This window comes from Oncorhynchus nerka, linkage group LG25 (genome assembly GCF_034236695.1).
Source record: "Oncorhynchus nerka isolate Pitt River linkage group LG25, Oner_Uvic_2.0, whole genome shotgun sequence".
NCBI lineage: Eukaryota > Metazoa > Chordata > Actinopteri > Salmoniformes > Salmonidae > Oncorhynchus > Oncorhynchus nerka.
Genome location: NC_088420.1, coordinates 35,172,271 through 35,185,617, shown reverse-complemented (window position 1 = coordinate 35,185,617; position 13,347 = coordinate 35,172,271). Strand labels below are relative to the sequence as shown.

At 40.2% G+C, this 13,347-nt stretch overlaps 1 protein-coding gene across 1 annotated transcript in view; it reads left to right on the top strand.

Moving 5' to 3' along the window:
* Positions 1-4,465: 4,465 nt before the first annotated feature.
* The window catches only part of LOC115109427 (ras-specific guanine nucleotide-releasing factor 1-like), a 32,758-nt gene continuing 23,876 nt past the window's right edge, over positions 4,466-13,347 (top strand). Inside the window, 3 exon segments of the mRNA XM_029634312.2 lie at positions 4,466-5,060; positions 10,160-10,266; positions 12,608-12,755. Of these exon segments, the coding sequence (XP_029490172.2) occupies positions 4,785-5,060; positions 10,160-10,266; positions 12,608-12,755 (531 nt within the window). The 5' untranslated portion in view covers positions 4,466-4,784.

Genomic DNA, 13,347 nt, shown 5'->3' with positions numbered 1-13,347 from the left:
TTCATTCATTCAAGATTCTAAATTCCATCTCTTACTTTCCTTTACCACAACCCAACCATTCCTCCTTTTTTAGCCTGCAGAACAGCACCCAATACCAAAGCTATATGATAACACCTATAGCATGATCCAAGTTTTTTTTTTTTTTTTTTTAAAGCTGTGAGGGTTGTTTGGTTACGGCTTATTGGTCAGTCATCACCTGTCAAATATAATCTCCAATGACAACTGTGTGGATTGTTACTTTACATTGGTCAAACTGTACTAGCTAGCCACCAGAAAATAATTTGCCGATGTGCTGGCATCGTTGGACTACCAGTGTAAGCTCTTAGACAAAAGGCAGAATTCAGACAGATTAGGATGCCACATTATCACTGCAATGCAGCTTCCAACATATCCCTTCGTCCTCTGCATTTTAACTCAATGAGTCCAATCGTGACACTGGTGCGATATGGACTTCTAACTCCTTCTAAACATAATGTGCTTGAGCTAAAGACTTCTGCATGCGTTGGTACGTACCAACCATTCGTCTGTGTGATTAACTGGAGCTAGAGCGGTGTTTGTAAGGCAAGGGCAGATCCCGAAAAAAACATCTGTAGAGTCAGAATGGTTTGAGATGCAAACTAGTAAAAGCTATCTATGACTGATAGGGTCAACCAAGCTCTATACCTTCCACTCTCTCTTCCAGATTCTTCAGAGGAAAATCATGTTTCAGTGATGTTAATTTGAATATTTTGCTTACTCAGTTTCAAAAAGACAGCTTGGGACTGCCCCCACCCCAGCCATCCTGAGTATGCATAAGATCAAGAAGACAATGAGCATGAGGAGGGGCATGATCAAACCAAGCAGGCTGTTTCTAAAAAAGGAAGGAGTAATTAGTGAATTTTGTTGGAGAGGAGTATGGCGAATTAGAAACCTGCTGGATCATGTAATTAGGAGTAGGCATGTCTGGACCACAGCACTGAGAGGAGGGTACTGTAGGGATCTCAGGGTGGGAAATATCAGAATCACATTGGTCATGCCTTCTTCATTACTACTTTAACGCTTGTGGAAATCATTAGAAAATATATTTCACAAAAATATTAGAACTGTGTTTGACCGTGACTATAATATTGTTGCCTTTAAATCAATATGTGCACTTATCATTCAGAATGAATTGAGTGTTAAAACAGACTTTGAAGAGGCATGGATAACTAGCTGATCATCCGTTTATTGTATCGACAGACAAGCAAGTGCCATCTCCCCTTTGTAGGAAGTGTGCATCTGGGGGTAGGATATAGACCGTGTGTTGGTGTGTGGGGGAGAGGGGTCTCCGGCAGAGTTGCAGAGCCATTCTTCTGCCTGAGCGCAACAGTGTAGTCAGCCCGATTGGAGCTCCAGCAGAACATTACGTTAGCTACCAGAGGAATGCTGATTCAGATCGCCCCAAACATATAGTGGCTTTTATCTGCTCTATGAATCTGTTGAAGAGAGCAGCATAGAGGCATCTCTAAACATACACATGATGCATGTGTTGAGGGTTCCATGCTCAAAGATCAAGGATTCACTGTGCTGTGTTTGTTTGGCGGAGCCAGAGTCTACCCACTGAGCACAACAACCCAGTTGTTTGATGGTTTCACCTGGCCCTGAGCTTGGCTCCAGGAGAGCAAACAAACAATACACCCAGTGTTATCAGCCTCTCACATGTGCGTTTAAGCAAATGTATTCAAAATAGGCCGTAAAGATGAGTTGCTGATTGGTGCTTTAAGCCAACGTTGGCTCAGTTTACGGCAAAAGGAGACATCTGCTCTTATTTCTTCGAATCTATATACATTGTACGGTTTATATAACCATTAGATGAATTTGACTTTGGATTAATATCAATCCCCATGAATAGCTAGCTAATTGACAGAATAGAGGAAAAAAAGGTCTGATTAAATAGCTGCCTTAGAAAGAAGAGGGATTTATGATAGAATGCATCTGAGAGAGAGCAGATAACCACAGGGATGAAATCATAAATAAATGTCCTGTGAGAGAGAAGTAGCCAGAGGACTGACAGCACCAGATTAAAGGCTAGGCCTTTTAAACAAATTGGGTGGTCAGAGAGGCATATTGCCTGTGTCCTAGAAGATGTTTTATAGCTCAGATATATAACCACTGTGACACAGAACACTTATAGCACAAGCCACAGGACATTATACCATGAGCTCCAACAAGTTCAGATAATGGGTTCCTCATATGATATTAATGAAAACTATGGAATACCATTATGTATTGTTGTAAACAGAGTAGTGTACACATTTATTGTCAGGTCAATCTATTAATCTGATACTGGACAGTTTTTTTTGTGCCTCCTTTTTTATGGGAGGCTGCGTTTTATGAAAACAGGCTGAATTAGATCCAGTGTGCAATGACCTTTAAAACTCAAATCCAACACCTACATGTTCTGGAATGGAGAGGGAGGGTGAAATGATCTCCTGTTCACTGGTTTGAAACATTTGAGAGACTTCCCGAAATACTTCATCAACCCTGCTAACTCATTCTATTACAGTATTTCACTAGTGTTGATTTCCAACACCTTAAATGAACTGTTAAAGTCCGACATTTTAGTCAATTTATTTGAGTAATGCCAATGGATGTCTCACGAATCACCTTCCAAAATCCTAGTGGCTTTTAATCAACTCTATGAAGGTTAAGTCCCCCAGTAAGGGATTCGAATAGCTAAAGATATCCATTAATTGAACAGAGTCATCCTGATGTTGCTCTTTGCATCTTGTGCTGGCTTTGAATGATAGCATTATTCAGCAACATATTGTATTTTATGAGGTGCTGTCGATTTTATTGTGTCTGAAAATGTTGTCATCAAGCCTCTTATGGAATGGCTGTAGATAATCTGCTGCCCTGGGACTAATCAGAGCAACTAATGAGAGAAATATAATACAAGAGAAGAGAGCTACCAAAGATCAATAAAGACAGATTGCTGTGAATCAATTACTGTATGGGTTAAGGAGATCTTAATGTACCTCCTCGTGTGTGACATGGATGTAAACAGCCAGTATGATTGCAATAAGAAAGTGGTGGTTATTGGATGGCAGAGAGAGAGAGAGAGAGAGAGAGAGAGAAAGAGAGAGAGAGAGAGAGAGAGAGAGAGAGAGAGAGAGAGAGAGAGAGAGAGAGATGATGAAGCAGGAATGTGTATAGCACAGCAAGGGCAGACCAGACAGCCCTCAGATGGGCTGAAATGAGTTATGAGTTGTCCCTGCCACTCTGGTATGTGTGGACCTGGCTGGCTGGCTGAGGAGAGCCATGTTAGGGAATGATGGATGAGTGACCATTAGCATAAGCTTAATATAATAGAGAATCTGAGGGAGGCCACGGTCTCAGCGGATAAGACAGCTATGGCCTCCAGCTCTTTGCATCATGTGTGAAGTGAAGAGAATGGATTTCATTTTTTTCTGCTAGAATAAGCACTTTGATCTTCAACAAACAAAATGTCAAAGTATTTCCTATGCTAACATCCTGTAAAGTAGGCTAAAGCCAGTTCCATTTACATTCAATATTCTAAATATACAATTTTGAAATATACATTTGTTGAAACAATTGAGGAAACACAGTTGGATGTTATTTGAAAAATACTGCTGCTTACTGTCCTGTGATGATGGCCGCTCTGAAAACATCTCACTCTTCATCCCAGATCGAGGAGCAATATGGGACAGCGTTCTCCAACCATCTGCTTTCTGTCACTGGACCCTAATTTACTGCAGCCAAATCTTTGTTAGGTAGGCTGAGAGTGCAATAGTACTGACAGCAACAAAGCACCATGTTTTATTGCAAGGAAACAGAAGGCACTGACAATTGCTCAGGTGGGTCCACTTGAATAGGTTGCCAAACATGGGCTAAAGCAATTCAAGATGTTATGTCCAATCGATATAATCATTAACCAAATATATTACATGAATGTATTGGCAAGGAAAACTCGTTATTGATGTGTCAGTGAATAATACTGAGCTTTACAGTTGAGTGTTCAAGAGTGGAAACTGGTCTGAGATGATTTTATTGAAACATTTGAAAGGTCTATGGTATTCTGTGAATCACATGTATTTAGGACCCTTATAAAGCCACTTGTTCAATGTACTATAGTCTGTAATGAGCTTTCACTATATTACTGCCCCCTTTTGAAATGGATGCTTTTCATTCTCTGAGTGACAAGGAGTTACCATTCCACCTCATGAAATAAAAAAATAAGTAGCAATTCGCCAATAAGACAACTTCCATTTTTGTTTAATGAGAGTAATCAAGTGTAATGTTTAATTCGAAACACCTGAGAAATAAGCATGAAAAAAACCCAGCTCATGCAATGTCTTCACTTTACTTGTTTTTAATTCGTTGTCCAAGGTTCTGAAATGTGCTTTCCCAAGGACCCGTCACGTGACTTCCCTGCCTGCCTCGCTCAGCACGGAGCTCACTGGTTTCTGGAGATTTCACGTGAGAATACGACAAACCACGTCGCGCACACTGTAATTCTCTTCCTTTGCCAGTCTCGGTTTAAATTGACAGTCGGTCTGTTTATTTTTTCTTTTTGTGGAGGAATGTGATAATCGAAGCCCTAACAAGCTCGTCAACGAATTTAGGATGATACATCCGTGTTCTTCGTTTTGTTTCTCTCTTTTTTCCTTCATGCCAACACGGTAAATGCAGGGGGTAGAGCGGACTGCTTGTCCGCAATCACAAAGTCCACGTCTGTCTGGGGACCGAGTTTAAGAAGATGTAAGGATCAAGTAGCTTTTTTCAACCAGAGTCTCTTTATCAAAATGCAGAAAGGAATACGATTTAATGATGGGCATGTCACCTACCTGGGTCTTTTGGCAAAGAAGGATGGTACGAGGCGAGGTTGCTTGAGCAAAAAGAGCTCAGACAACACTAAATGGCACACAAAGTGGTTCGCTTTATTACAAAATATGCTGTTTTATTTTGAGAGCGAGTCCAGCTCTCGACCCGCGGGATTATACCTGTTGGAGGGATGTGTGTGTGACAGAGCGCCGTCACCGAAACCCTCACAATCATCCAAGGAGTGTTTAGAAAAGCAGGTAGGAATAACACACATTTAAGTTCATAACATTGTTTCATTTGTCTTTTGGGGGGGAAACGACTGTAACTAATTTACAGGTTGATTGAATAAACATGAGTGATGCACCAATTACCGATGTACAGATATCCTCATTGTGAGGTTGAAAACAGGTGATCATGTGAATCAGACGGTTCAATGTTATCAGTGCATGTAACGGATCTTTTTTTGAAGAGTAGTCTAGCCTACTTGAAGTATTGCCATGATTTATGTTTTTTTCCTATTCCTCTTTATCCACAGCAATTATTAACATTCCAATCCAGCGGAATTATAACCTACCGTAGGCCTATATCAGATTAAATTCAGAGCCGTTTGCTCAGTGTGCGTGTGTTATGTAATCTGTGCATCGGATTAATGATTCCATTATCAACACCAAATTGAATACGGAGCTACCTCGCGATTTTGCTGCATTGTGCCTTCATCGGGTTTGCTTATTTGAGACAACAATACAATAGCAACTAATTGGAAATTATGGATTTATAGAAATGTATAAATCCCTTTATCTAAATTGCCTACATAGTCTAAAGGCCTATGTGTTTTTAAATGTGGTTGATCTGGACATATTATTGTGCAACCAACGTAATGTTATCTCACTGATATACAGTCAAGTTTGGTGATACTGTTTTTTTTTGTCAGGAAAATTGCGCTAAAGAAAAAAGGTATAGCATCTCAGAGTCGCCATCTTGTGGAACATGGACGTAATACCACTGTTTGACGTATTGATTTAACTCTCCCAGACTCGCACTGATATTAATAGCATCCTACCTTGGCAACTGCGTCTGCAGCAAATAGTGTTTAATAACAAGACCGTAGGCCTATTTCAAGCGAGCATTGGGGTCATCATCACTAGTGTTTTTATGTTTTGGTACATTGCATTTTGCTCTCAAAGAAATGGGTGGAGTTATTCCTTCACATTGGGATCAGTGAATGGTAGGATGAGGCTGTTCAGATCTGGAAGAAAAAAATAAAACGTAATCATTTGTCATGATTGGCTACTCACTGTAAGCCTGTTAATAATATACAGTAGGCCAGGGTCTGTAATATTTCCAGTACTTTCAACTAATGAAACATACCCATTGATGTGGAAGAATATGATTTATAATACTGGAGTAAAACTGTAGAAGTAGACACCATAAGATACTACGTTCTTACTTCAAATAAGATGGTTAACTGATATCCTTCATTTTCTTATATGGCTCAACTTGTTTCACATTTCTTACAGAAAAACAGTAATGAAAAATAGAATGCAAAATGGTGCTGTAATCCTGGTGTTCTCTATTACCGATATAGGATATTTAGAAGTATTGTGCACATGAAAGAAGATGTAATGATTGTGGAATATTTTGTGTGTAGGATCATTGGATTGAGGCTATATCTGTGAGTGGTTCTGTTTGTGTCTGTTTTGTTCAGTCTGCAGTCCCTATCCATGACTCTATAGGGCTGCAGTCCAAAGTGAGTCCAGGCCTTTCCTGTGAACAGCTGTCCCTGTGCTGACAAAGCAGTATGTGGCATAGTGGCTAATATTTTGCTCTCCCAGTCCCCTCAAAAGAGAATGAGAACTCCTCATATCACAAACGTGCAAATTGTTACAGAGGAATTTGTCAGGAATTTCCTTGTTTTGATCCATCCTGTTCATCGTGATTATCTGATGGCTATCTAAAACAGAGATTTTGATGTTGTGTTGATAGTGTCTGTGGAGTCTGTATTTGAAGGAATGATCCATTCCCACCTGTCTCGCTTCATAGCTGCCAGAGTCAACAAGCTCTGTTCACAACTTAATCTGTGTTACATAGTTCAGATTGTATTTGTCACACCCAATTGCATCCTACTACCATCTCCAAGCCAACATACATTACTGCTTATAGCAGTTATTTATTAGAAAACAAAAACACCACCACACTGTCACATATAGTACATGTGAGTGAGTGTTCATTGGTCAGTCCGTGTTCATTTGGTCAAATATGAGCAATACATTATAAATGATATGTAATTATTGAATATACAGATGCCTAATCTGAATTAGATCACTCTTTTGTCGCTGAGAATGATCTTAAACTTGTAGTGTATTCGATGTTTAAAAGGCTTCTTTTGTAATTTCCACTTTAAAATGTCAGAATTGATTTGCCCTAACGAAAAATGTATCAGCCTCTACAAAAAATGTCAATGAATCCACATAATAATTCACATTTCCTGTTGCTGTGGGATTATTTTCCTGCTGTAGCAAACTGGCTCAAATTAAAGATATGGCATCTGTAGAAGAATGAGCTGTATTTTTATGTCTTATGAGTATGTATAACCAGAGACCATTCAACTTGTTTGCACACCAGCAAGTTTATCCTGAATGATAGGATATAGGATGGCACAGAGACAATCAACAGCCTAAATCTGTGACAACCCTAGGATTTAGAGAAGTAGACATTGAATGATAATCTTCAATAGTCATGTTATGCCGGTTTGTAATGAACATTATCTATACTATTCATACAAACTGTATCATATTTATATCACTCCCATTTCTGCCCTCACACATTGGCAGATTTACATGAAATTTTACTGAAGTGAACTGCAATGATGCAGGTCGTTGTGAAGTTTGACAGCTTTAGTGGCCACCATATTGATGAGAACGCAGAAAGACAGAGGTGCCAGTGCTTTCTAAAGCGAGCATTAATGCCCCAGGACGTCTTGCCTTTCTCATATTGCATCGAAATCAGGTGTTTAAATGACCTTTTAACTGTCACTACAGTTCTGGATCGAGCATTTATTCCCACATTTATGTATCTCCAAAAGCCGTTATATAAAGAATGCTAATGTATTTGAGCCCAAGGTTCCTATGGCAACCTTATTTGCATCTAAAATAATGATGTGTGGAAGGGTTCGGGGACTGCAGAGAGTGTGTCGTCGCGACTCCCTTCCCCTATTAATACAACCAATCGCTATCTGTGCTAAATTTGTTCCTTGCAGTATCTCGTAGGGGTCAGGGCCCATTTATAGAAAAACACAGTCACTCCTCTTTGGAGAACAGCAATATTTTCTATCATTCCGCAGCCAGTGATGGCTGATGTATTTCTGTTCTGTTCTTTCTCACCCCACTTTGAGGTAGCTGAATGAGTGGATGACACTCAAAGCCAGACAGAATATTGGGACTTTTTATTGCTATGAGCAAAAATATGTAGTAGATTTCCTCTATACAGTATATTTTACCACTTCAGTTCTCCAACATTGTGCATAATTATATGGCAGGATAATATGTGACTTGCTAATGCTATGCTAATTCACACGAAGCATAGATGGGAGGAAAATGATTGACGCTGCATGCCTGGTTGCTCTTGTGGACAGGTGGGATATTGTTTTATTACAAAGGCCTCTGCTCTGGCTTTTTTGTTATTCTGTTAGGGGAATGGGTTGCAGCTACAGGCATGTAGCAGATGTTGGTTTAGGCTGTATCACAACATTGACTCACTTACTGGTGACTTAAACCTGTTTATTCCTTCCTTGGGGAGCATAGGTCATCCACAATTTTCAACCAGCAGGCACAACATTCCATTATCACAACATTGATTTTCCAGCTGCATGAGAAAAATGTTATTCATTACTTACATCTCCAAAACAAACAATTGTTCAGTTCAGATCATCAGGTTTGCAGCTTTGATTGTATATGCTAAGAAACCATTGAAAGTGTGTGAGTGGTATGACTCAGCCATAAACATAAAGCGCAAAGCAGGCTATGTGTTAAACAAGCCACTCTCCCTGCTCTTAAAGAGAGGATGAAGGAAAACTACAACAACAACAAGCATGCATCCCTGACACAAATAGATTCTCTTTGAAGGGAGGATGAATACCTAATGAATGTGAAGATGGAAAAGCATTCAGCCATGAATAGTGATGAGGTGCAGGTTGATGGGCACCTGTTGGACATCTGCAGGCCAAAGATAAGGCTTGGCTTTCACTCAACATGGTTGCTGCCAAAGTACACACAAGGAGTCACGTTTTTAACCTTGAGCGTGATTCCAATGTGTGAGATGTGATAATGTAGGCGTTCTTTTCCCAAGCAGCACTGGTCTTTTTTCCATCTAGCTATTTTGTTGTGTGTTTTGGTGTGGTCAGAACATATTGTTTTACAAGAAAATTGTAAGTGCAATTATATTCTTCTTTGAATAAGGATTATTCATCATATGTTAAGGGAGTGTTAAATGTACAACAAATGTGTAGAAATTGACTATATGCACAAAACAGTAGTCTGGCATGGTCTGAAATGAACTTTTATTCCATCAGCGAATGTGGATGGTCTATGATTGTGATTGTGATGGATGGTGGATGGTCTATGACCTATGACATCTATGAGGTGATTGTGATGGATAGTGGATGGTCTATGATCGTGACTGTGATAGTTTGTACACAGACCTAGTGATGCTGGGGAATTCAGCGCAGAGAAGACCTGCTTAGTTAAAATGGAGTGAGACAAGAAGCGCTAAGAGCCTATCCATTCGCACAGAGTGGAGTTGCTAGGTAACAGGTAGCACACAGTTATGTAATTGGCAATGCTTCCAGCTTACATGTCTTATGGCTTTTCCTCCTGGGAACCAGAGCCATCCCAGGCAGCCAGGCAGTCAGGGGGAGGCTTCCTACTAAAAGCCCCATCGATTGAGCTGGTGGGTGAGGATGTGGGTTTCCCTTTCCCACCCCCCTCTGTGCTGTTTACTCCCCTAATGTCAACAGTGAGAAAGGATAGATACAAGCTTAGATTGTGAGAGGGTTCATGGTTCCAATGATGTGTGTCTGCAGCACACAGATTTTTAATAGTCTTCATGTTTTTCTGGTAAAATATACATTTAGTGTAATTGTTTTTGTGGTGTAGCGCCTATACTATGCATTGTCTGACCTTTTCATTGCATTTTGCGGTTATAACGTGTTATCTCATCTAGATTCCTATGGAATAATACAAATACTTTTTTCTCATACAATGTATTTAAAAATAAAGAATACAAAGGCCTCCTTACCCATGCAATCTAGTAATCTGTTTACGAGCTAATTAAACCTGTGCTTTGTTTTGGTGTGTTTTAGTACTACTTCACCGTAAATTTCACCCATGAAAACCAGAAAGCCCTGGAGTTGCGTACAGAGGATGTAAAGGACTGCGACGAATGGGTGGCTGCAATAACACATGCCAGGTACCAGGCCTCTACTACTTCCGCTCTACCCAGTCAACAACTGCGTCAACACACACATGGGCTATTATTGATGCTTGCTGTATGGCTGGCTTTAGTCTCTTACTGTAGATATGACATGATGTACGGTTTGAAACTTGACTCTGTTGAGGTGTGACAGAAGTGTCATGCAGCATTAAGGCAAGCTTTTTGACATACAGTCCTGGGGACAAATCGTAAAGAAAATCTGATAGGGGCATTGATAAGGTCTGTGCAAAGGCCCCCTTTTTTTACTTTTTTGTCTCCTGAGGTAATAGTATGTATGTAGCTCATGTTAAAACATATTGCTCACAGTTTGTTATTCAACTCTTGGCTGTGAATTAGTCTTGAATGATTTCAGTTGAATGAAACAGGCTGACTGGTGATGTAGTTTACTGTATAATAATCATTGTGAGATAAGCAGTGGCGTTGTAATGATTGGTGGTCTATTGTGACTGTGGATTTGAGAGTTAGAATACTAGAGTAAACAAGGTGCAATTTCGAAATGTGGTTGTACATCACCAGTTTTTTGCTTGTTATGTCATGTTTCCATTAACTTGCCCGGTGATTTTTTTTGTTTTGTTTTAGTTTTTTGTTCTCGTAGAAAATAGATTTGAAAATTGCCTGCTACAGTGCGTTTCCATTTAACAATCTTGCGTCGATAAAAACATCTGGACGTGATGGCATACAACAACAAAAAATCTACTTGTTCTCAAAACTTACAGTGTCTAATATAAATTAATTGGTTCAAGTGTTTCCATTACCCATTTAGGCAAATTGCACATTAATATATATAGAATGCTAGAATATTTGCCATATTCTAATTATTGTCATGTGCCAATGTATCGCCACGGACCGTGCCCTGGTGAATCTTGCACTCCTGTAGATCTGAAATAATTGGATGGTGAAACTTGCATCCAGCCAACCAGAAAAGCAAGGCGAAGCAATTCAGCCATTCTTAAAAGTCAGGACAGGATCCTACAAAGAAACATCATTTTTATAGTTGAACATTTTATTTAGCAGGCATTTGTGTGCGGTGGAGCTTCATACTGTAGGTACGTGTTGACATCACATGCCCCACGTACCTTTGTCAGGTATGCGTAAGTGGCTGCAAGGGAGTCAGGCGCAGGAGAGCAGGTATTTGGTAGCACACAGAGCCTTTTATTCAGGCGAACCAAAAGCACACGGCACAATGAACACGAAATACAAAACAGGTATATATAACCCAGCGCATCCATACTAACGTGAGCATACATCAAAACAGATAAACAATACCACACAAAGACATGGGGGAAACAGAGGGTTAAATACACAACACATAATGAGGGACAATGAGAACCAGGTGTGTGGAAAAACGAGACAAAACAAATGAAAAATGGATCGGCGATGGCTAGAAGGCCGGTGACGTCGACCACCGAACACCGCCCGAACAAGGAGAGGCATCGACTTCGACCGAAGTCATGACAACCTTAAAACATTTTCGGCAAACATAATTTATTAGAAAAAAAGTTTCTATCATCATTTGTCACAATAAATAAAGTTAGACAAAAGAAAAATCCAACCCAGTCTAACAGATATAAATGGTTTCTCTATTTACCATTTCCATTATACACGTTGCAATGATTTTTTTTTGCGACATTGCTTTTGTTGAATAAACCTGGGTCAACGGAAACCTGCCTACTGACAGTCACTCGATTAGCCCATGTCAGCTAACATTATTTATATAAAAAATGTGTCTATCTGCCAGCTATCTAAACCTGTAGTAATCGCGGTTGTATTACCGGCCCGGCCCCCATTGATTTTGTTAGTCACTCACTCAGATATAATATTAAAAACTGCAAACATTTCTCTCCACCCTTGCCAAAATGTGTAGAATTGCAGAAAATATGCTATAAAACTGAGGAAAAACTATTCTGCCCAATAGTAGAATTGCAGCTAAATGGAGGGGATACGCAGAACCGCAAGCTACTATGGCCCCTTTTCTGTGGCCCCTACCCCCATAAAAGTTGCCCATTCCTGTTCTAAACTAAATGGGCCTGCTTTAATTTTGGTTTCTTATCTGCCGAGACAATCTAATGTAGTTACACTTCACTGAACACAAAGGATATTAATACTTCATAGCACTCCATTATGTGAATGTGCATAGACCTACACACCTGAGAGGGCTGTATGGGTACAGGTGTGTCTGTGGGGCGGGGGTGGATTGGTGGATGTATACAGTCTGCATGTGGGGGAGCATATAGAGTCTTGAGTGTGTCTGGAGCTTTTGAAATATGTCTGTGGTGAGTTGCTGCAGTGTGTGTGAGTGTGTGTTTCCTGTCCACAGTTACAGGAACCTGGCCACGGAGCACGAGACGCTCATGCAGAAGTATCTCCATCTACTCCAGATCGTGGAGACAGAGAAAACGGTTGCTAAGCAACTTCGACAACAGATAGAGGACGGGGAAATAGAGATTGAACGGCTAAAATCAGAGGTAATATTCATAATGATTATTTCTGCCTCGGTGGGGCATTGTTATGTTTTTGCCATACTGAACAGGAAATGGATTGGAGCTTGTGTGGGATCTAGGGCAACTACAGTACAGTTAAATGTCTCTCAGGAGCACCGCTCAAGATTTCTAGGATTTTTTCATCTGAGTGGACTGAAATGGATAAGGGCTGTGCTAGTTGTTTCTTTATGTCTATCTTATTTGATCATTAGAGAGAGAGAGAGAGAGAGAGAGAGAGAGAGAGAGAGAGAGATTGGGAGAGATTGGGAGAGGAGAAATGGGAGCGCCACTCTGTCACAAAGAGATGTGTGCAGACCCACCGGGCTCCACTTTGCATCTCCACTCATAAATAATCCCTCCAATAAACCTATGCTCCCTGCTGTATTCTTCAGATCAAATAGTCATTTTACTTTAATGTGCAAATGTGGGGCTTGAAATGAAATGGTGTGTTGAATATGCATGAACAGGGCTTTATTATACACGGTGCACCCCTCCACCATCCCACCCACCCCCCACCCCACCCTCACAAACATAATAATAAACTATATCAGTCTATACAAAGTAAATGGGGACACTT